At 38.4% G+C, this 19,916-nt stretch overlaps 1 protein-coding gene across 1 annotated transcript in view; it reads left to right on the top strand.

Moving 5' to 3' along the window:
* Positions 1-19,916, top strand: part of ttn.1 (titin, tandem duplicate 1) — a 137,304-nt gene that overhangs the window by 45,347 nt on the left and 72,041 nt on the right. Inside the window, 49 exon segments of the mRNA XM_053496981.1 lie at positions 1,064-1,114; positions 1,217-1,618; positions 1,724-1,993; positions 2,084-2,359; positions 2,455-2,594; positions 2,759-2,885; positions 3,015-3,281; positions 3,412-3,678; positions 3,893-4,156; positions 4,240-4,379; positions 4,464-4,590; positions 4,680-4,946; positions 5,034-5,300; positions 5,407-5,673; positions 5,773-5,912; positions 6,007-6,133; positions 6,821-6,963; positions 7,404-7,527; positions 7,716-7,982; positions 8,110-8,207; positions 8,763-8,931; positions 9,016-9,282; positions 9,399-9,665; positions 9,759-10,037; positions 10,284-10,692; positions 10,824-10,948; positions 11,048-11,314; positions 11,428-11,697; positions 11,835-12,134; positions 12,239-12,541; positions 12,634-12,821; positions 12,909-13,023; positions 13,135-13,419; positions 13,532-13,683; positions 14,607-14,754; positions 14,888-15,065; positions 15,152-15,273; positions 15,361-15,648; positions 16,204-16,500; positions 16,590-16,776; positions 16,865-16,980; positions 17,067-17,366; positions 17,455-17,754; positions 17,859-17,964; positions 18,154-18,350; positions 18,440-18,745; positions 18,848-19,126; positions 19,214-19,513; positions 19,611-19,913. Of these exon segments, the coding sequence (XP_053352956.1) occupies positions 1,064-1,114; positions 1,217-1,618; positions 1,724-1,993; positions 2,084-2,359; positions 2,455-2,594; positions 2,759-2,885; positions 3,015-3,281; positions 3,412-3,678; positions 3,893-4,156; positions 4,240-4,379; positions 4,464-4,590; positions 4,680-4,946; positions 5,034-5,300; positions 5,407-5,673; positions 5,773-5,912; positions 6,007-6,133; positions 6,821-6,963; positions 7,404-7,527; positions 7,716-7,982; positions 8,110-8,207; positions 8,763-8,931; positions 9,016-9,282; positions 9,399-9,665; positions 9,759-10,037; positions 10,284-10,692; positions 10,824-10,948; positions 11,048-11,314; positions 11,428-11,697; positions 11,835-12,134; positions 12,239-12,541; positions 12,634-12,821; positions 12,909-13,023; positions 13,135-13,419; positions 13,532-13,683; positions 14,607-14,754; positions 14,888-15,065; positions 15,152-15,273; positions 15,361-15,648; positions 16,204-16,500; positions 16,590-16,776; positions 16,865-16,980; positions 17,067-17,366; positions 17,455-17,754; positions 17,859-17,964; positions 18,154-18,350; positions 18,440-18,745; positions 18,848-19,126; positions 19,214-19,513; positions 19,611-19,913 (10,854 nt within the window).

A 19,916-nucleotide genomic window follows, 5' to 3' on the forward strand; every position in this document is an offset into this window, starting at 1 on the left:
AAGATACCAAACTTGAAAAGATCTCACCAAAGTTTGAGAAACCCAATGATGAAAAACCTTCATTGACCACAATGACGAAACCCAAAGAAAGCCCAAAGGAAATATGCAAATCATCTGTTCTTCAAAAGATTGGTTCTCCGCCAGAAAAAACGATGAAAGAAGAGAAAGAGGTAGAAGTGATGAGCACTCTTTCACCCAAAACCGAACCCATTCCACTGCAGAAGAAGTCTAGTGCAACGGCTTCTAATAGAGTTTTACCTAAAGATCTAATAGAGACTGTGACTCTAAAAAAGGTCCCAATCTCTTCCCAACCGAAAGCATCTCAGGAACCTCCTGAAAAAGAAAAAATAGCATTAATTAAAGAGTTATCTCCTGGAGCTGTGAAGCTGCAAAAGATTCCAACTCAACAAGAAGAACTAGTGTTCGAAGGAGTGGAATTTGAAGATGAGAAAAAAGAAGATGAAGAAGAAGAAACGTGGGGCTGGGAGCTTGTTCCTTCTGAAAATTATGAAGCAGAAGAGTTTGATATTACCTTGGTGGATGGAGCCATAGAAACTACAGGAGGCACGGGTGACAAGATAGGTGAGAGGGAAACCAAAACCTCACCATTGGTATTTCATGCCTTCCCTGGTCTTCAAAAATAATCACAAATAATATACATCCACTTCTTTAACCTTTAACCTTGGCATCATTTCCCTAATTGTTTCAAGAATGTTCCTTAATAGCTGTCTGTATTTCCTTCATTCTTTTTATAAGTCCACCCACCCTTCTGAAGCAAAAGCTTTCAACATTTCATTTTGGTTTGGTTTCTTTTTGTTGTCAATAATTGTCTGTACATGGGTATCAGTCACTGTGTTTGTAAATGTCAGTTGTTGTCTGTTTTGTGTAAATGTATTTGTTTTTAAGTGTTTATTTTCTTAATCTTCACTTCTAAATGTATGCCATAGACATGTCTCATTGAAAAAAAAATTACATCTTTTTGGCTTCCATCACAAATAAGTGTAAGTAAAGGTTCAATATCGTTTAATCAACAATTACAAATTTATTGTAATATTTTAAACAGATGGGAAACCCAAGGAAGATACACCAATAGGCAGAGGAAGAGGGCTTAGACGTAAGGACAATGTTCTGATTCTGATTATATAACATAAGCATTAATTAGCCCACCATGTTTCTATTAGCACATTAACGATCTTCTTTCTAACACACCTTTCAGCACGCCAGACTCCATCTCCTGGTGATGCAGGACGTGGAAGAGGGCTCAGACCTGGTGGTGGTGGTGGTGATAAACCTCCAGGAGAGTCACCATTTGCTTTCCAGCTTAAAGCTGTCCCTCTTAAGTTTGTGAAAGAGGTTAAAGATGTTGTGTTGCTGGAGGCCGAGTCTATTGGTTCCTCTGCTGTGTTTGAGTGCCAGATTTCTCCTTCTACTGCTATCACATCATGGATGAAGGATGGAAGTAACATAAGGGAGGGTCCAAAGTACAAGTTCACTTCTGATGGAAAAGACAGAAAATTGGCCATTATTGATGTTCAGCTTTCTGACAGAGGGGAATATACATGCGTTGCCAAGCTGGGAAATAAAGAGAAGACCTCCATGGCCAGACTTATTGTTGAAGGTGAGCAGAGTTTTAAACGTAGGCTAACCATATCTCATAGTGAGAAACAGTACCAGTATTCCTGCATGAATTTTTACTAAATAATTTACCTTTTGTTTAAACCAGAGCTGCCTGTTAAATTCATCAAGACTCTGGAGGAGGAAGTGTCTGTGCTCAAGGGACAGCCCATGTACTTGACCTGTGAGTTAAACAAAGAGAGAGAAGTGGTCTGGAAAAAGGATGGCACTGAGCTCAAAGCAGTTACTGGCAAGATTGCCATTAACATTATAGGATTGTCACATGCTGTGACAATCCAGAATGCAACTGAAGCTGATGCTGGGATTTACACATGCGAATGTGAAAATCTGAAAACTCAAACAACTGTGAAGGTTCTTGGTAAGTATAAGACTTTTTTAACCCGTTACCACAGTGTGAGTATCTTTTACATAATAACAATATAAACATTATCCATTATCAATTTAACAGAAATCATCAGAGACTGGTTGGTAAAACCACTGAGGGACCAGCATGTGAAACCAAAGGCCACTGCTACCTTCAAGTGCGAACTCTTCAAAGACACCCCCAACTGGAAGTGGTTCAAGGGAAATGAAGAGATTCCACTTGAGCCCACAGACAAGACTGAAGTTAAGAAGGATGGAAAAGATATCATTCTGACTATAAAGAATGCTCAACCAAGTGATGTTGATGAGTATGCCATGGAAGTTGAGGGCAAACGATACACAGCAAAGCTTACACTTGGAGGTTTGTCCTTTGCCATATAGTTTATTTTCGTGTGTTTGTGTTTAAAGGAATTTATAATTAGTCATTTTTATGCCTTATGTTTAATTCCACTATAGAGCGTGAAGCTGAGGTCTTGAAACCCCTTGCAAGTGTGGAAGTGGTTGAAAAAGAGGAGGCCAAATTTGATACTGAAATCTCAGAGGAGGATGTGCCTGGAGAATGGAAACTTAAAGGGCAGGTTCTCACGAGATCTCCGGTAAGACCGGGTTGTATTTTCATGCTTCGTGACTGAAGACTTTATTGAACTTTATTGCTTTATTCCAAATAACATTTAGAAAGGTATTCAAAAAAATTAAAATCAATCACCAAATCTTACATTTTGAAATTGTACACTTGACTATTTTTTTGTTTGTTTTCCAGACATGTGAAATCAAAGCTGAGGGCACAAAGCGCTTCCTTACATTAAAAAATGTTCAGCTTGATCAGTCTGGTGAAGTTACATACCAAGCACTGAATGCTAATACAAGTGCTATGCTCACAGTGAAAGGTAAAGCAAACATTGGAATGTTATTTTTCCAGCTAAAAACATTTTTTTTTAATTATTTTATTTTGTTACATAAAAAAGAAATATATTAATATTATTTTACACTGAGCTCACTGTTGTCACACCTCCCAGAAATGGAATTGGAATTCACTACACCATTGAAAGATGTTTCTGTGCCTGAAAAGAAACAGGCCAAATTTGAGTGTGCTATCAATAAAGATGTGGCTAAAGTCATGTGGTTTAAGGGTTCTGATATTATTACACCCGGAAATAATTATGAAATCATTGATGATGGAAAAAAACACATTTTGATAATCAATAAGTGTGAATTTGATGATGAGGGAGAATACACCATTATGGTGTTAGACAAAACATCAACAGCAAAACTAACGGTAGAGGGTAAGTGGTTATCCTTCCTCTTTATGGTAATTATTGCGCAAAAAATGGTACTTGATCTACAAATGACGAAACCATGGAATAACCCTGTGTAAGGAAATCTGTTATACAATGAACCAATGTTGTATGGCAGGTCTGAGGCTGAAGTTCATCTCAGAATTAAAGGATCAAACCGTAAAGGAAAATGAAACGGCTCGGTTTGACATAGAGCTCTCTCATGAGAATGTCCCAGTGACTTGGTACAAAAATGAAATTAGATTGCATCCAAGCCGAACAGTAATAATACATGTTGAAGAGAGAAAGCATATGTTAGAAATCAAGGAAGTCACACTAGATGATACTTGTCAAATAAGGGCAGAGGCTAAAGGAATATCAACCAAGGCTAAGCTTCTGGTTATAGGTAACACTTTTTCTTCCTATGTTTTCTTTATTTCTAAGATTTGTTTTTAAATGAGTGAAATCTGGCAAGCATCTGTGGTGTTGATGGATCAGGCTAATTGATAGCTACTTGCTTTCATTCAATGCTAGACACATATGTCACACAGTGGAATGTAGTACAAACCTTTGTATAATTGTTTGCATATGATATTATCTAATTCAACAAATTTTTGCAGAGGGTGATGCTGTATTTATTACCAAGTTGCAAGACTACACTGCTGTTGAGAAAGATGGGATCAATCTTGACTGCGAGCTAAGCAAAGATGTTCCTGTCAAGTGGTTCCATAATGAGATTGAAATTAAGGCCTCAAAGATGGTTGCCATAAAGGTTGAGGGTAAGCGAAGAATCCTCAACATTAAGAAAGTGGAACAGAAAGACAAAGGAGTATATTCCTGTGACTGTGGCACAGACAAAACATCAGGAAATCTTACCATCGAAGGTGACGTTTTGAATTATTCACAAGTGAGTAATTTGGCATCCCTTTAGTACCACTACGTCTAAATACAGATTTCTCGATTTCAGCCCGTGATGTGAAGGTGGTTCGGCCCATGTATGGAGTTGAAGTGTTCGATGGTGAGACTGCCCGTTTTGAAGTTGAAATCTCAGAGGATGATGTCCATGGCCAATGGAAACTGAAGGAGGAGGTCCTCACTTCGTCAGCTGTAAGCGTGAAACTCTGTTTTGTTAATGCTGTTATTGTAGTTATTGTAAATAGCTAATACTAATTTGCTTTTTTTTTTTAACAGGATGTCGAGATCATCGAGGAAGGTGCAAAACACAGACTGACACTGTATAACTGCAAAGTTGCCCAGACAGGAGAGGTGGTCTTCCAGGGAGGAAATTCTAAATGTGCTGCGAATCTTAAAGTAAAAGGTAGTGCACCCTCGTTATCTCCCCCCCTCCCCAAATTTTACGAGCTATATTTGGAAGTTAATAAAAATGAAATTGCTTTTGTGTTACAGAGCTGCCCATCTCATTCCTGACGCCTTTAAGTGACGTACAAGTATATGAGAAAGATGAGGCGAGATTTGAATGTGAACTGTCAAGGGTAGCAAAGACTTACCGATGGCTGAAGGGCTCTCAAGAGCTGAAGGCAGATGACAAATTTGACATTCTGTCAGAGGAAAAAAGGTACACACTTGTTCTCAAATCGGCCGCCTTTGAAGATGAGGCCAAATACATGTTTGAAGCTGAGGATAAGAGAAGCTCTGCCAAACTGGTCATCCAAGGTGAAATAAATACAGATAATCACTTATAGCATATACATTTGTCTAGTCACTCCTTTATATATAACCTCTACTTGATTTCATGCTTAGGCATTCGTCTTGAGTTTGTCAAACCAATCAAGGATGTTACCGTAAAGGAGCGTGAGACAGCAGAATTCAGTATTGAACTCTCCCATGAAAAAATTCAAGTAAGCTGGTACAAAAATGATGCCCGTCTGCACCCGAGCAAAGTGGTGCACATGTCTGAACATGGCAAGATCCACACTCTGTCCTTCAAGGAGGTGTCCATCGATGATACATCACTAATTAAAGTAGAGGCTCTTGGAAAGACCTCAGAGGCCATGCTTACAGTGCTTGGTAAATATGTTTGCTTGCATACAGTATGACGGTAAAGAGATTGTAAATACTAATATTTGCAGTAAGATTGTTTATTTATTAATTTTTTATTACATTTTTTTTTCAGAGGGAGATGCTTATTTCACATCCAAGCTCCAGGACTACACAGCAGTTGAGAAGGATGAGGTTGTGCTGAAGTGTGAACTGAGTAAACCCACTGCTGAGGTTAAATGGTTCAAAGATGGCACAGAGATTATCCCATCTAAAAACATCCTTATCAAATCTGAGGGAAAGAAACGCATTTTGACTTTGAGGAAAGCAGAGAAGGCCAATATTGGTGAATATGTTTGTGACTGTGGCTCTGACAAAACTACAGCTAAGCTGAACATTGAAGGTATACACATACAAATATCATTTAACACACGAACGAGACAAAAATGAGCTATTAATAAATCGATATCTTTTCATCATATTATTTTGTTTTTCTCTGCAGAGCGCGACATTAAGATTATCCGTCCATTGTACAGCATGGAGGTCACGGAGACCAACTCTGCTCGATTTGAGGTTGAGATTTCCGAGGAGGATGTGCATGGGCACTGGAAACTAAAAGGAGAAGCTTTGCACCAGTCTGCTGTAAGGACACATCACAAATAATCCATCCCTTGTTTTTTTTTTCCCAACTCAAACTTCTTGTCAAGCTAAAACTTTAAAACTTTACTCTCATTAGGACTGTGAAATTAAAGAAGAAGGCACCAAACACATAATGATTCTATATAACGTGCATATGGACATGGCTGGAGCTGTGGACTTTAGTGCTGCCAATGCTAAATCTAGTGCTCAGCTCAGAGTTAAAGGTGAGAGTTATAGTTTTTTGTATAAAACCGCAGGCCATGCATGTTTTTGGACCTAAAATTGTATATTTGAAATTTTTGAAATTTAATACTTAATACCTATTTGTATTATTTTGACATTTTACCCTACCGTTTTTTTTTTTTGATAATCCTTAAATAGTGTGTCACTGTAACAGATTAAGATAAACAAAAGGAAATGTGAAAAACAAATTGTTGTCACAAGGACAAAAGTGGCATTTACATTTAGATCCATGGAAAAGGCATCTTAAAATATGTTTAGACATTATGTAAATAAAAAATGCTCATGATTTAGTTAGACATATAATGGATAAAACAAGGAAAATTAGTGCACAGGGATCTGGGATCACTCATCTTTATCTACTATCGGCAATGCATAGGTTTTAGCCAGTCAGAAGATATGGTTATTTTAGGCTCTACTAGCCTTATCTAGAGGGGGTGGTGGATGACTGCCAGCCCTTATCCTATGTTCCTGCTTGCTGACCAATTGGGTTACATGAAATTGTGGCATGCCTAATGTCAGGATCAGAGTTTGTGCTAGAAGCTTATAAGTAATGGAACCACTGCTTTCCTGCTACGAGTACTTGATAATTCAGACTAAGGTTTGAAGCTTTTTAAGAGATCGGATTTATTTCCTGAGCTTACTAATAATGTTTTCTTCTTGATTCCAAGCTCGGAAAATTAGCCTTTTGCGGCCTCTTCGGGATATCGCAGTCACTGCTGGAGAAACAGCAACGTTCGAGTGTGAACTTTCATATGAGGGCATTGCTGTTGAATGGTTTGTTGGAACAACGAAAGTGGAGCCAAGTGATATAGTAAGTTTGACAGATTATTATTTATATACAGTATGTTTATATATCTTTGCATCTGGTTGATTCTTTTGATTCGTTTCTGCAAAGTTACATAGAAATATGTTTCTGTTACTGCACATATAGACTCCTATAAAATTAATATCCTTTTTTATTTAATAATAAATCACAATTTTAAATTATTTGCCACAAAATTGCATTCTTATATGGCCCTAGGACCTACAGGTGAGGTTTTAAAGAAAAAAAAAAAAGTGAGCTGTTCTGCTCTCCAAGTGTTTTTCTATCTATTTTTACTAACCTCATGAATGGTCGTTAAAGTGGTGGACTTAATGATGTATTGTTGAGAAATACTAATATTCTACAATGGTTTGAAAATATGTTAGCGTACAAAAAAAAAAAAAAAAAAAAAAGAATTACAACTATTACTTACTTATTTTCATACGCAGGTGGTCACCAGATCAGAGGGCAGACTGCACAGCTTGACTCTGAGAAAAGTTGAGATGGCACATGGTGGATTTGTGAAGATGGTAGCAAAGGACTTTCAGGCCCAGGCCAAGCTTACAGTAAATGGTAAAACCTTTTATTATTATTATCACATAAAGCTGTATAAGTTTTCCAAATAATGCTTTGGGTTTTTAAGATGCATGTGCTTTACAACATATTGCAATATAAATGTGCGGTGATTTATTATTTTTTTACACTGGTATGAATTATTATACTTTGTGTATTCACTTCGTACAACTAATTATTTCGCACAGAGCCACCTGTTGAGTTTAGCAGGCCCTTGGAGGACCTGACTGTTGAAGAGGAGACAACTGCTATTCTCGAGTGTGAACTCAGCAGAGATAAAGCTGATGTGACCTGGTTCAAAGATGGACAGGAAATTCACAAAACAAAGAAGTATGAAATGGTAGCTGAAGGTCGCATAAGAAGGCTGCTAATCAAAGACTGTACTCTTGATGACTCCAAAACATACACATGTGATGCCAAACACTTCAAGACAACTGCTTTCTTAAGTGTTGAGCGTAAGTAAAAATACATTAGTAAAGATACAAACCAGTAAATGTTTTAATCATTTATTTTGTTACACTATGTAAAAGATATTCATATTATGCTCATGTCTCATGTTTTCTTCTCTTTTTGTTAAATCAGCTCCACATATTGAGTTCACTAAGCCTCTTCATGATGTTGAGGTCAGGGAGAAGGAGACTGCCAAGTTTGAATGTGAAGTTTCCCGTGAAAGTGCCAAGGTACTGCATTTACTTAATGATTAACAAACACACATCAAACACACGCACACACACACTTTACCAATTTTGTAAAAGCGCTATACAATTAAAATTGAATTGAATTAACAACCTTAGCAGCAATCTCATTTCCCCTCTTGCCTGTTCCAACCACTCATCATTACCCTGATACTAATCACCAGACTGATCATCTGTCATCATGTCCTCCTGTCTCTCACTGGTTCATGCTTTAAAGTTAGATGTTTTTATACTTTAGTAGGCCTCTATTCAAAAAAAGCAAAAGAAAAACATTCCTTGACCATTTCTCTAGTTAGGTACAGTGACTGGACTGAAAGTGCAAGAAACTTGCCAAACACGAGACCCATAAAAAGTCCATTAGGAAGCCTGGATTACTATTCCTCAAGAATACATTAAAAATACAAGAATGTTTGGCTCTTTGGAAGGGAAATATTAAGAAATAAGGGGGGGGGGGGTCAAAACATTTGCACAGTGTGTCTGTATGTATTTGTGTATACCAATAATTTATGGTGGAAATAAATTGTGGCCATGTGTCGATAGGTCCGCTGGTACAAAGACGGGATTGAAATTAGAAAGGGCAAGAAGTATGAGATTATTTCCAAGGGAGTGCAGCGTGTTCTCATCATTAGCAAGGCAGCCTTTGATGATGAAGCTGAATATGAGTGCGATGCAAGAACCTTCAAATCCTCCGGCATGCTCACTGTTGTTGGTGAGTTTTGTTTACATTTTATTTATGTGCCAAAAAATTGTTTACAATATCCAGACTAATGTAGTTTTATTCTTTTGCTTACAGAGGAAGAGGCTAGATTTACAAAGAACTTGGCTAATGTTGAAGGCACCGAAACTGCAAGTATCAAACTAATCTGTGAGGTCTCCAAGTCCAATGCAGAGGTAACATGGTATAAGGGTGACCAGGAATTGCCTGAGGGTGGAAGATACGAACACATTGCAGATGGCAGAAAGAGAATCCTTATTATCCGAGACCTTCGTATGGATGATGCTGGAGAATACAGCTGCAGATTATCTAATTCACAGTCTACAGCAACACTAAAGATCAATGGTAAGATATCTCTTATGTATCTCTGATCGTTCTTCCCAAACTAATATTTTGTGAATGATAGGAATTTGCTTTAACCATAAGACTGCACCTAAAATATTGTCTTCATATTACATTAGAATTGGCAGCTGAGTTTCTAGGAAAGCCCCAGAGCCAGGAGGTGGTAGAGGGTGAAAAGGCACAATTTGTTTGCTCAGTATCCAAAGAAACCTATGAAGTTAAATGGTTTAAAGGTGACCAGGAACTTCAAGCTGGGGAAAAGTATGATATTGTTAGTAAAGGTACAAGAAGTACTCTCATTGTTCAAAACTGCGAGCTGAAGGACGAAGGTGCATTTACTGCCTGCATTGGCTCTGTAAAGGCTTCTGCAGACCTACGTGTGCTTGGTAAGTGTTTCTAAATGATTGTTCACTTTTTGTACTTCAAATGTAGATCAAACTATGAATGTTTACTATTATTGTACTATTATCCTTTTTCAGAAAAACTAAGGATCATCACTCCTATCAAAGACACTCAGATGAAGGAAGGACAAGAAATTGTTCTTAACTGCGAGGTTAACTCAGAGAAAGCTAAGGCCAAGTGGCTAAAGGAGACTGAGACTATGTTTGAAAGCAGCAAGTTCGTCATGGTACAAAGAGACACTATTTTCTCTCTGAGGATCAAAGCTGCAGATAAATCTGATGAGGCTACATACACCATTATACTGACCAACCAGCGTGGTGAACAAGCCAAATGCTCTGGGAAAGTCAGTGTAATAGGTAAGCTCTTTTTATGTAAGATAACTTTGCCCATCGGGTTGTCTAACATGAATGCTTAAGGAGTGAGAGGCTACTCGCTTCATCAGTTAGAGTCAAAAGAGTCAAATTGTTGCCAGCTAAAACATATCAACAATTGTAGTAATTATCCAATCAAATGCTCTTAGGTATATGACTTTTTGAGGACAGGTGGAGTATATAATTTGTGTGTGTATTTATATACTTTTAACAATTTTGTCCTTTCTGCAGAGGAAGAGCTCTGTATCACAGATCCTCTTGAGGACTGTGAAACTGAGGAGAAGAAAACAATCAGCTTTACTTGCAAAGTGAACAGACCAAATGTGACTTTACATTGGCTAAAGGGAGGACAGGAAATCACCCTTAGCAAACGCATTGTTTACCGGGTGGACAAAAACAAGCACACGCTGACCATCAAGGATTGCACCATGGATGACGAGGGTGAATACACTGCAGTTGCTGGCACTGACAAGTCTTCAGCTGAACTCATCATCAGTGAGGCACCAACTGATTTCACCACTCAACTTAGAGACCAGACGGTTACTGAATTTGAAGATGCAGAGTTTGTTTGCGAGGTTTCTAAGGAGAGGGCCACTGCTAAATGGTACAAAAATGGTCGCGAAATCAGAGAAGGACCAAGGTAATGTATACTTTTTGTATGCTTCAATATAGAAGCCATAACAAATTGGTATTGACATACAATGTAAATTTTATCACACAATAATTTTATATATATATATTTTTTTTTTTTTTTCCAATTTTGCCTTCCAGATATCACATGGAAAAGGATGGAAAGACATGCACATTGTACATTAAGGAATGCAGACCTGATGATGAATGTGAATATGCCTGTGGAGTAGATGACAAAAGATCCAGGGCTCGTCTCTTTGTTGAAGGTTATTTTGCCATCCATACTTAGTCAAGAGAAATGCATGTTTCTACCCGTTCTGTTAAATTGTTCTACCATTATTTCTCTCCTCTCATTTCCTCTCCAGAGATCCCAGTAGAAATTGTCAGACCCCCAAAAGATATATCTGAGGCCCCAGGTTTAGACGTTGTATTTGAAGTTGAGCTTAACAAAGACAGAGTTGATGTTAAATGGATGAGGAACAACATGATCATCGTCCAAGGGGACAAATACCAGATGATCAGTGAGGGCAAAGTTCACCGACTTCAAGTGTGTGAGATCAGGCCACGTGATCAGGGCGAGTACAGAGTTGTCGCCAAGGATAAAGATGCAAGAGCCAAGCTTGACCTTGCAGGTACAAAGTTTGTTGTTGTTGTTTGTTTTTTAAGTTCTGTTCATTTAAAGGAAAGATGTAGCTGCATATGGTTTATACTACAATTTTTTTTCACAATTCCTATCTTCTTACAGCTGTACCAAAAATCAAAACCACAGACCAGAATCTTGTAACAGATGCTGGAAAGCCCTTCATGATAACAGTTCCCTATGATGCTTACCCTCGTGCAGAGGCTAATTGGTTCTTCAATGACATTGGTCTTCCAATGCAAAACACAGACACATCTGTGGACAAGACAGAATACAGGTTAAAGGACCCTAAGAGGTCAGACCAGGGACGTTATAAAATTGTCATCAAAAATAAGCATGGACAGGGAGAGGCTTTCATCAATCTGGATGTGATTGGTATGTTAGCACACAAGAAAAACCTTATAATGGAGAATAATTTTTTATATATATTTATTGTTCATATTGCTCACTGACTATATAGAAGGCTATGACCATCACCACAGTATTTTATAATTATCAACTTTAATTGTTAGATGTTCCCGGGCCGGTGAAGAATTTGAGAGTTGTTGATACCGCTGATGGTGAGGTCAGCTTGGCCTGGGATGAGCCTGAAAGTGATGGTGGAAGCAAGATTTTGGCCTATGTGGTTGAGCGACGTGATGTTAAGCGCAAGGCTTGGACCCTGGCCACCGACCGAGCTGATATTCCAGAGTACTGTGTTGGTGGATTACAAAAAGACAACTTGTACTTCTTCCGTGTTTGTGCTCGCAACAGAGTTGGCAATGGAGAGCCTGTCTGTACAAATGAAGCAGTCCAAGCCAAAAATAAATTTGGTAAGCACCTTGTTTCCTTTAGTCTATAAATATGTTTATGCAGCTTTTTTTCAAAACTTTTACAAGAGGACAAACTTTGATTTCATATCTTTTCCTCATTTCAGATGTTCCTGACGCACCTCAGAATGTCATGGTAGGAATCGTTAACAGGTTTGGTGCCACAGTGACTTGGAAACCACCTCTGTTTGATGGTGGATCTGAGATCACTTCTTATGTAATTGAACTACGTGATAGGACATCTGTAAAATGGGAGCCTGTGCTTGTGGTCCGGGCTGAGGACCGCACAGCCACACTAAATGATGTTGTTGAGAATAAGGAGTATATCTTCCGTGTGAGAGCTGAGAATAGAGCCGGAGTTGGCATGCCAAGTGCTGCCACTGATCCTGTCAAGATCATGGATCCCATTGGTAAGTGGTCTCTCTGTGAGAGCAGTGTTTATGTGCAGGTTATAGCTCAGCTGTTCTAAAACTTATATTTTTTATATTTACTTGCGTTACAGAGAGACCAAGCCCACCACTGAATTTCAACTATACATATCCAAAAAAAGATTCTGTTCAGCTGGCATGGGACATTCCACTTAACAACGGAGGTAGTATGATCACAGGGTATATCATTGAAAAATGTGAAGATGGCACAAGCAACTGGCTAAGGTGCAATGCCAGGCTCTGCCCAGACCTTTATTATAGGGTATGTAGAAGAAACAGGTATTTAAAAAATAGTTTGCACCTAGCATTGAGTGGTTTAGCTAATTTATGTGTTTTGGCTCTATTCTAGGTGTCTGGCTTGAAGTTTGGTCAGAAGTATCACTACAGAGTATCTGCAGAAAATGCAGCTGGAGTTTCTGATCCAGCTGAACAGATTGGACCACTCTTGGCAGATGACCCACACGGTAATCATAAAATCAAAATTGTTAACTGAAAAAGACACAAACATTGCATCAGATTAATCTTTTTTTGCAAAATGTTTATGGGTTCACTGACATTGTTTTTGATCTTCTTAGTTGGTCCCACAATGGATCTAAGTGGATTCAAAAAAGGTCTTGAAGTTTTTGTCCCCAATGCTCTTACTATTCGTGTGCCTATCGCTGGATACCCCACACCCAAGGCAAAGTGGACTTTTGGTGATAACGAACTTATCCCTGGAGATCGCATCTCTATGGCTACAAAGCCTACTTACACTGAGCTAGTCATTACCCCAAGTGTCCGACCAGACAAGGGAACGTACATCTTGCACTTAGAGAATGATGTAACTTCAGTCTCTGGAGAGATTGATGTAAATGTCATCGGTATGTCATATTGTAATTTTGAAAACACTCTAAATGATCATATGATATATTTTTGACTTGACTGTACACTTAATGCTTCATGTATGAGCACTTTATGCTTCTTTTTATTAAGCATCTCCAAGTGCACCCAAAGACTTCAAGGTTGCTGAGGTGACCAGGCATCATGTTCATCTTTCGTGGGAAGCACCAGAGCATGATGGAGGAAGTCCTATTACTGGTTATAACATTGAGAAGAGAGAAGTGTCTCGGAAAACATGGGTTAAGGTTAGGATGTTAATAATTTCTTTTAGAGTACAATATTTATTCCGTTTGTGCTTTTGTGTCTTTATTAGGCCCCCAAAATATATGGTAAACATAACCGACATAAAGTGAAATAAAAAACAACACAATGACTATTACGAACTATTACAAAGGTGTTAACAATTTGATAATGACCTCATATCGTCCAGTTAACAGATAACTGCTTACCTATAGACATTGTCTATAGACATAGACACATGTCCTGCCTACCCTCTCACATAAACAGGTGTACTGTAGCATAATCCTGTTGAAATTACCACACATTTGAAGACATCAATCACATGCAAAAGGTGCCCGCAATTGCACCTGCTGTATTTAACATTGGGGGCAATGATATAGGATCATCCAAAGAGGAAAATACATGTAATAATTTACACTTAAATTAACATATTTGTATAGAGTTATATAACATAGCACTTTCTATATTCGTAAGACACTCAAAATTTGATAAGCATGCAGGGTAAGATGTATTGTGTATGCGCAGTGGGGGTGTTGTGTGCGTGTGCGCCCAAAACCATGCCCTTATTTTCAAACTCTCACTTCAAGCTTTGCAGAAATTTGACAGCTATGCCAAAAATATTCTAAAAATGAAAATGTATATGGAAACGAACACGTCAGAATTCATACCTAGCCCAAAAGAAGCCATTACCATCCTCTACCAAGCTTTCGATAGTTTGGAAGGAATTCGCATTGGTCTAGATTCGGGAGCAAATTTGACTCAGTGGAATGGGGGTATTAGTCACTGGTTACCTTAGTGTGTGTGTGTGTGTATATATATATATATATATATATATATATATATATATATATATATATATATATGTATATATAGTTTAAATCAAATCAATGAAAGTAAGAATAAATCACAAAAATGTTATCTCTTTCAGGTCATATCTGGTGTGCAGGACCTCGAGCACACTGTGACAGATGTGATTGAGGGCAAGGAGTACTTGTTCAGTGTAACAGCTTGTAACAAATGTGGTCCTGGAGAACCAGCATATATTGATGAGCCAGTAAATGTTTCATCTCCAGCCAGTAAGTTATAACACTATGAGATGGAATAACCATAAGTGAATATTATTAATTTTCATACATACAGAATATTCCTTAATTATTAACACAAATGTATGTAGTAGATAAGAGAGCTGGGTTTGTTTTTTAAATATAGCTGTGCCAGAACCACCAGACAATCTGAAATGGAGAGATAAATCTGCAAAGACTATCTTTTTGTACTGGGAGCCCCCTTCATATGATGGCGGTGCTCCTATCAAGGGATATATTGTTGATAAATGCCAGCGTGGCACTGACAAATGGGAGGCCTGTGGTGATCCAATACCTGAACTGAAGTAAGTGTCAGATATTTCTAATTTACAAGAAGTATTTATTTTAATATGGATGCAAGTTTCAATCTATACATCTTATTTTCAAATAGATTTCAGGTGACAGGCCTTCTTGAAGGCCAGTGGTATGCCTATCGTGTGAGGGCAGTGAATAGACTTGGAGCTAGCAGGCCATGCAAGGCAACAGATGAGATCCTTGCTGTTGATCCTAAAGGTAATTTTTTATATAACTGTTACCAAGTCATTGCCTTAACATACTATTTTATGCTTACAACATAAATGTTCAACCTCATTACCACAGAACCTCCAGTTATTCATCTGGATGCCAAACTCCTGGCTGGCTTGACTGCCAAGGCTGGCACAAAGATTGACCTTCCAGCAGATGTGCTTGGAAAACCAGACCCCAGGGTGAAATGGACCAAGGCTGACCTTATCCTTAGACCAGATGATAGAATCACCATTGACACAAAGCCTGGCCACTCTGCACTCTCTATTGCTAAGACAACAAGGGCCGACACAGCTACTTACATCATTGAGGCAGTCAACACCTGTGGTCGTGCAACTGCAACAGTTGATGTCAACATTCTTGGTACCGTACTATATGATGAACTAAATAACAATATAATTAACCCTTTGGTCTATGACCCTTTTCCTCACTATGAATTGTGGCATAATATATATTTTTAGTTACTTAAGTAACTATGATGCAACATTGGGGTAAAACCATTGATAATGCTAATGCTAAAGCTAATGGTAATATTAAAGACACTGAAAGAGATACGCTGGGAGTCTCTTTCTTTAGTTTCTTATCCATCCATCGTCTGTACATGAAAATGGAAAACCTTTTGCCTTTTCTTAAATAATAAAATATGAGCTTAGAGATATTGTTGATCTGGGTCACACTGATTTCTAACCTCTATTTTTAAAGATAGACAGAGACACATAATTAATATTTAAATTTTATTCTGATTTAACTGTAGAAAGTTCTGTGACATTAAGTCGGAAATTTAATTCCCGCATGTAATCAATTTCCTATGTGACGCTAATGTTGAGGGATATTTTCATTTGATACTAAAAGTTGATTATATTTTATACTATAAATCAAAGCAATTTCTAATAGATCTATTTGCTGTGTTTGTAACAGATAAACCTGGTATCCCAGCTGCATTTGATATTACTGACATCACCAATGAGTCCTGTTATCTGGCTTGGAATGCCCCTAGAGATGATGGTGGCTCTCCTGTAACCAATTACATTGTGGAAATGAGACCTTTGGATAAAGAGGAGTGGCAAAAGCTTTCTGCCACTGTCAAGCAGACTACTTTTAAGGCCTGCAAACTGGTGTCTATGAAAGAGTATGTTTTCAGGGTATCTGCTGAGAACCAGTATGGCATTGGTACTCCCATTGAGCATCCTCCAATTGTTGCCAAGTACTCGTTTGGTAGGTATTTACCCAAATACAGTTTAATTGTTTAGTATTTTTAAATAGGTGCAAATGCTACTATGCTTTTTATTAATTTTATTATTTAGAGTCTCCTGGTTCACCAAGTAGGGTGCAGCCCTCAGATATCTCAAAGGATGCCGTAACCTTGACCTGGTATGAGCCTGATGAAGATGGTGGAAGTCCAGTCACTGGATACTGGGTTGAGAGGTTTGATCCAGAAAGTGACAAATGGATCAAATGCAACAAGTTGCCAATTAAAGATACTACACTAAGGTACGTACTTATTCACAAGCTAAATATGGAGAACTTAAACTTGATTGTTTTTATAGTAATGCAAGAACAATATGCATGTTTAATGCAGAGTGAAAGGGTTGGCCACAAAGAAAAAGTACAAATTCCGAGTGCTGGCTGAGAATCTTGCAGGCGTTGGAAAACCAAGTGCTGAAACGGATCCCATCTTGATCAAGGATCCAATTGGTATGTTGCAATAACACATATAGTCAAGTTATTTGCTGTGATACGAAAAAAAATCCTGAAAAAGCACATTATAATTATTTTTATAGATCCTCCCTGGGCCCCTGGCAAACCATATATCAAAGACATCGCAAAGACATCTGCATTCTTGCAATGGACTAGACCAGAGCATGATGGTGGAGCTAAAATTCAGTCTTATATCATTGAGCTCCTTAAGAGTGGAACTGAAGAATGGGTCCGTGTAGCTGAAGATGTGCCCATGACAGAGCACTTGCTGAAGGGACTAATGGAAAAGCAGGAATATTCCTTCCGTGTCAAAGCTGTAAATTCTGCTGGAGAAAGTGAGCCAAGTGATCCTAGTGACCCTGTAGTGTGCAAAGAAAGACTCTGTAAGTACAATTCCTTCTGTATGCTATGGAATTGCATAGGCAGAAGCTAAAATAAATTAAAAAACCTTTAACGTTTGCACTTCAACAGATCCTCCATCCCCACCACGCTGGCTTGAGGTGGTTAACATTTCAAAGATTGACTGTGAACTGAAATGGACTGAACCTGAAAATGATGGTGGTTCTCCTGTTACCAACTATGTTGTTGAGAAAAGAGATGTAAGGCGCTGGACCTGGCAAACTGTAGACACTACGGTTAAAGACACAAAATACACTGTCACTCCACTTAATGAGGGAACACTTTATGTGTTCCGTGTGGCAGCTGAGAATTCTGCAGGTGTGAGTGAATTCAATGAGCTTGAGGACTCAGTTCTAGCAAAAGATACTTTCAGTAAGTGCAAATGCTTATTTCTGCAGCATAATTAATTCTATACAGTTTTAACTTAAACTGAGCAAAGAGCAGTTTATTAAAGACATTATTGTTTGTTTGTTTAGCGACTCCTGGACCTCCTTATGCTTTGACTGTGGTTTCGGTATCCAAGAGACATGTTGACCTGAAATGGGAGCCTCCCAAAAGTGATGGTGGACGACCAATCACAAAGTATATTAGCATTTTATATTATATATACATATACATCATACACTCATTGCCACGTCATCAAGAACAGATGTACATGTATACGTTATGCAGCTTAACACATTGCACATGTTCACATTAAACATCAGAATAAAGAATATATGTAATATATGTTAATATTTACTAATAACATGACCATACCCCCACTTACAGATATGTTATTGAGAAGAAGGAAAAAGTGGGCACTCGCTGGATAAAGTGTGGAAAGACTGCAGGGCCTGAAATCAAGTACAAGGTGACTGATGTTGATGAGGGAACAGAGGTGCAATTCCAGGTCCGTGCTGAAAACGAAGCTGGAGTTGGCGACCCAAGTGAACCAACAGACATTATTACAACTGAGGATCCTATATGTATGTTAACACTTTTTTCACACATAATATGGCACAAATAGGATTTTTTGCCAATACAAATAATACATTATTCCATGGCTTGCTTTTAGGCCCACCATCTCCCCCGATTGAGGTTAAGATCGTTGATGCCAGCAGAGAGCACATCAACATTACATGGAGGGCACCAGAGAAGAATGGGGGAAGCCCCGTGACCGGTTATCATGTTGAGCTTGCTGAGGCTGACACAGATAAGTGGATGAGGATCAATGCTCGTCCCATAAAAGAGCTCAGATTCAAGGCGGAAGATGGCATAATTCCTGAGAAACAATATGTTCTTAGAGTGCGTGCTATCAATGCTATTGGTGTCAGTGATCCCTCTGATATCTCAGACAAAGTCTTTGCTAAAGATCCAGACAGTAAGCATTGTGTATTTTTTTCAACGCTACACTGATTTTAATAGTTTTTCTGTAAAATTCTGTATAATGTATTTATATTAATACCCTTTTTTTTTTTTACAGGTGCACCAAAAATTGAGTTAGACACTCAAGATGTTGTTATTGTTGAGGGTGAGAAGATGCATCTAAAGATCCCATATAGAGCAATTCCCAAGCCATCATTGGTATGGAAAAAAGATGAGGCAGAACTCAAGGCAGATGACAGGTTGACTATGAGATGTGAACTCAACAGTATTCATCTTGAGCTTCTGAAATGCAAGCACGAAGATGCTGGTGTCTACACAGTTACCCTAGAAAACAGCCTAGGTTCTGTTACTGGAACAATTAATGTTAAAGTAATTGGTAAGACAGCTGTGTTTTTTTTAAATATATATATATATGATTCATCATGAAAATAACATCAATTAATTAATTGGCTTCCATCAATAGGTCTGCCTGGACAATGCAAGAGCATCTCTCCAAGTGAAGTCACCAAGAACTCCTGTAAAATAACATGGGAACCCCCAGATAATGATGGTGGTAGCCCTATTTTGCACTATGTACTGGAGCGCAGAGAGGCACAGAAGAAGACATTCATGCCTGTAATGTCTGGAGTAAATATACTAACCTTTGTGGTGAAAGACCTTATGGTAAATGGTGAATATTACTTCAGAGTTAAGGCTGTTAACAGAATTGGTAGTGGTGAATATCTTGAGCTTCGCAACCCTGTCATCACAGAGGAGCAGAAGCGTAAGTATAATCACCTTTTAAGAAACAACAATATAAACTATTTTAATTGTTTAGTTAATGCACTGTTCTTTTTATTTTGCTTTTTGAAATATTTCAGAGCGGCCTGACCCACCAGTTGAGGTTGAGGCACACAACCCTACCTCTCAGTCCGTTAAACTTACTTGGAAACCCCCACCCTATGATGGTGGCTGTCCGATTACTGGCTATATTCTGGAGAAAATTGAAAAGGATGGTGATAGATATGAGAGATGTGTTCCAGACCTAGTGCCTGGCTTCTCCTATACCATCACCGGTTTGACAGAAGACAAGGAATATCAGTTCCGTGTTCGTGCAGAGAATGTGGCTGGGGAAAGTGACCCTTCCCGCAGCACTCCCCCAATTAAAGCTGCAGATCCTGTTGGTA

The sequence above is a fragment of the Clarias gariepinus genome, chromosome 5 (genome assembly GCF_024256425.1).
Source record: "Clarias gariepinus isolate MV-2021 ecotype Netherlands chromosome 5, CGAR_prim_01v2, whole genome shotgun sequence".
In the NCBI taxonomy this organism is placed as follows: Eukaryota; Metazoa; Chordata; class Actinopteri; order Siluriformes; family Clariidae; genus Clarias; species Clarias gariepinus.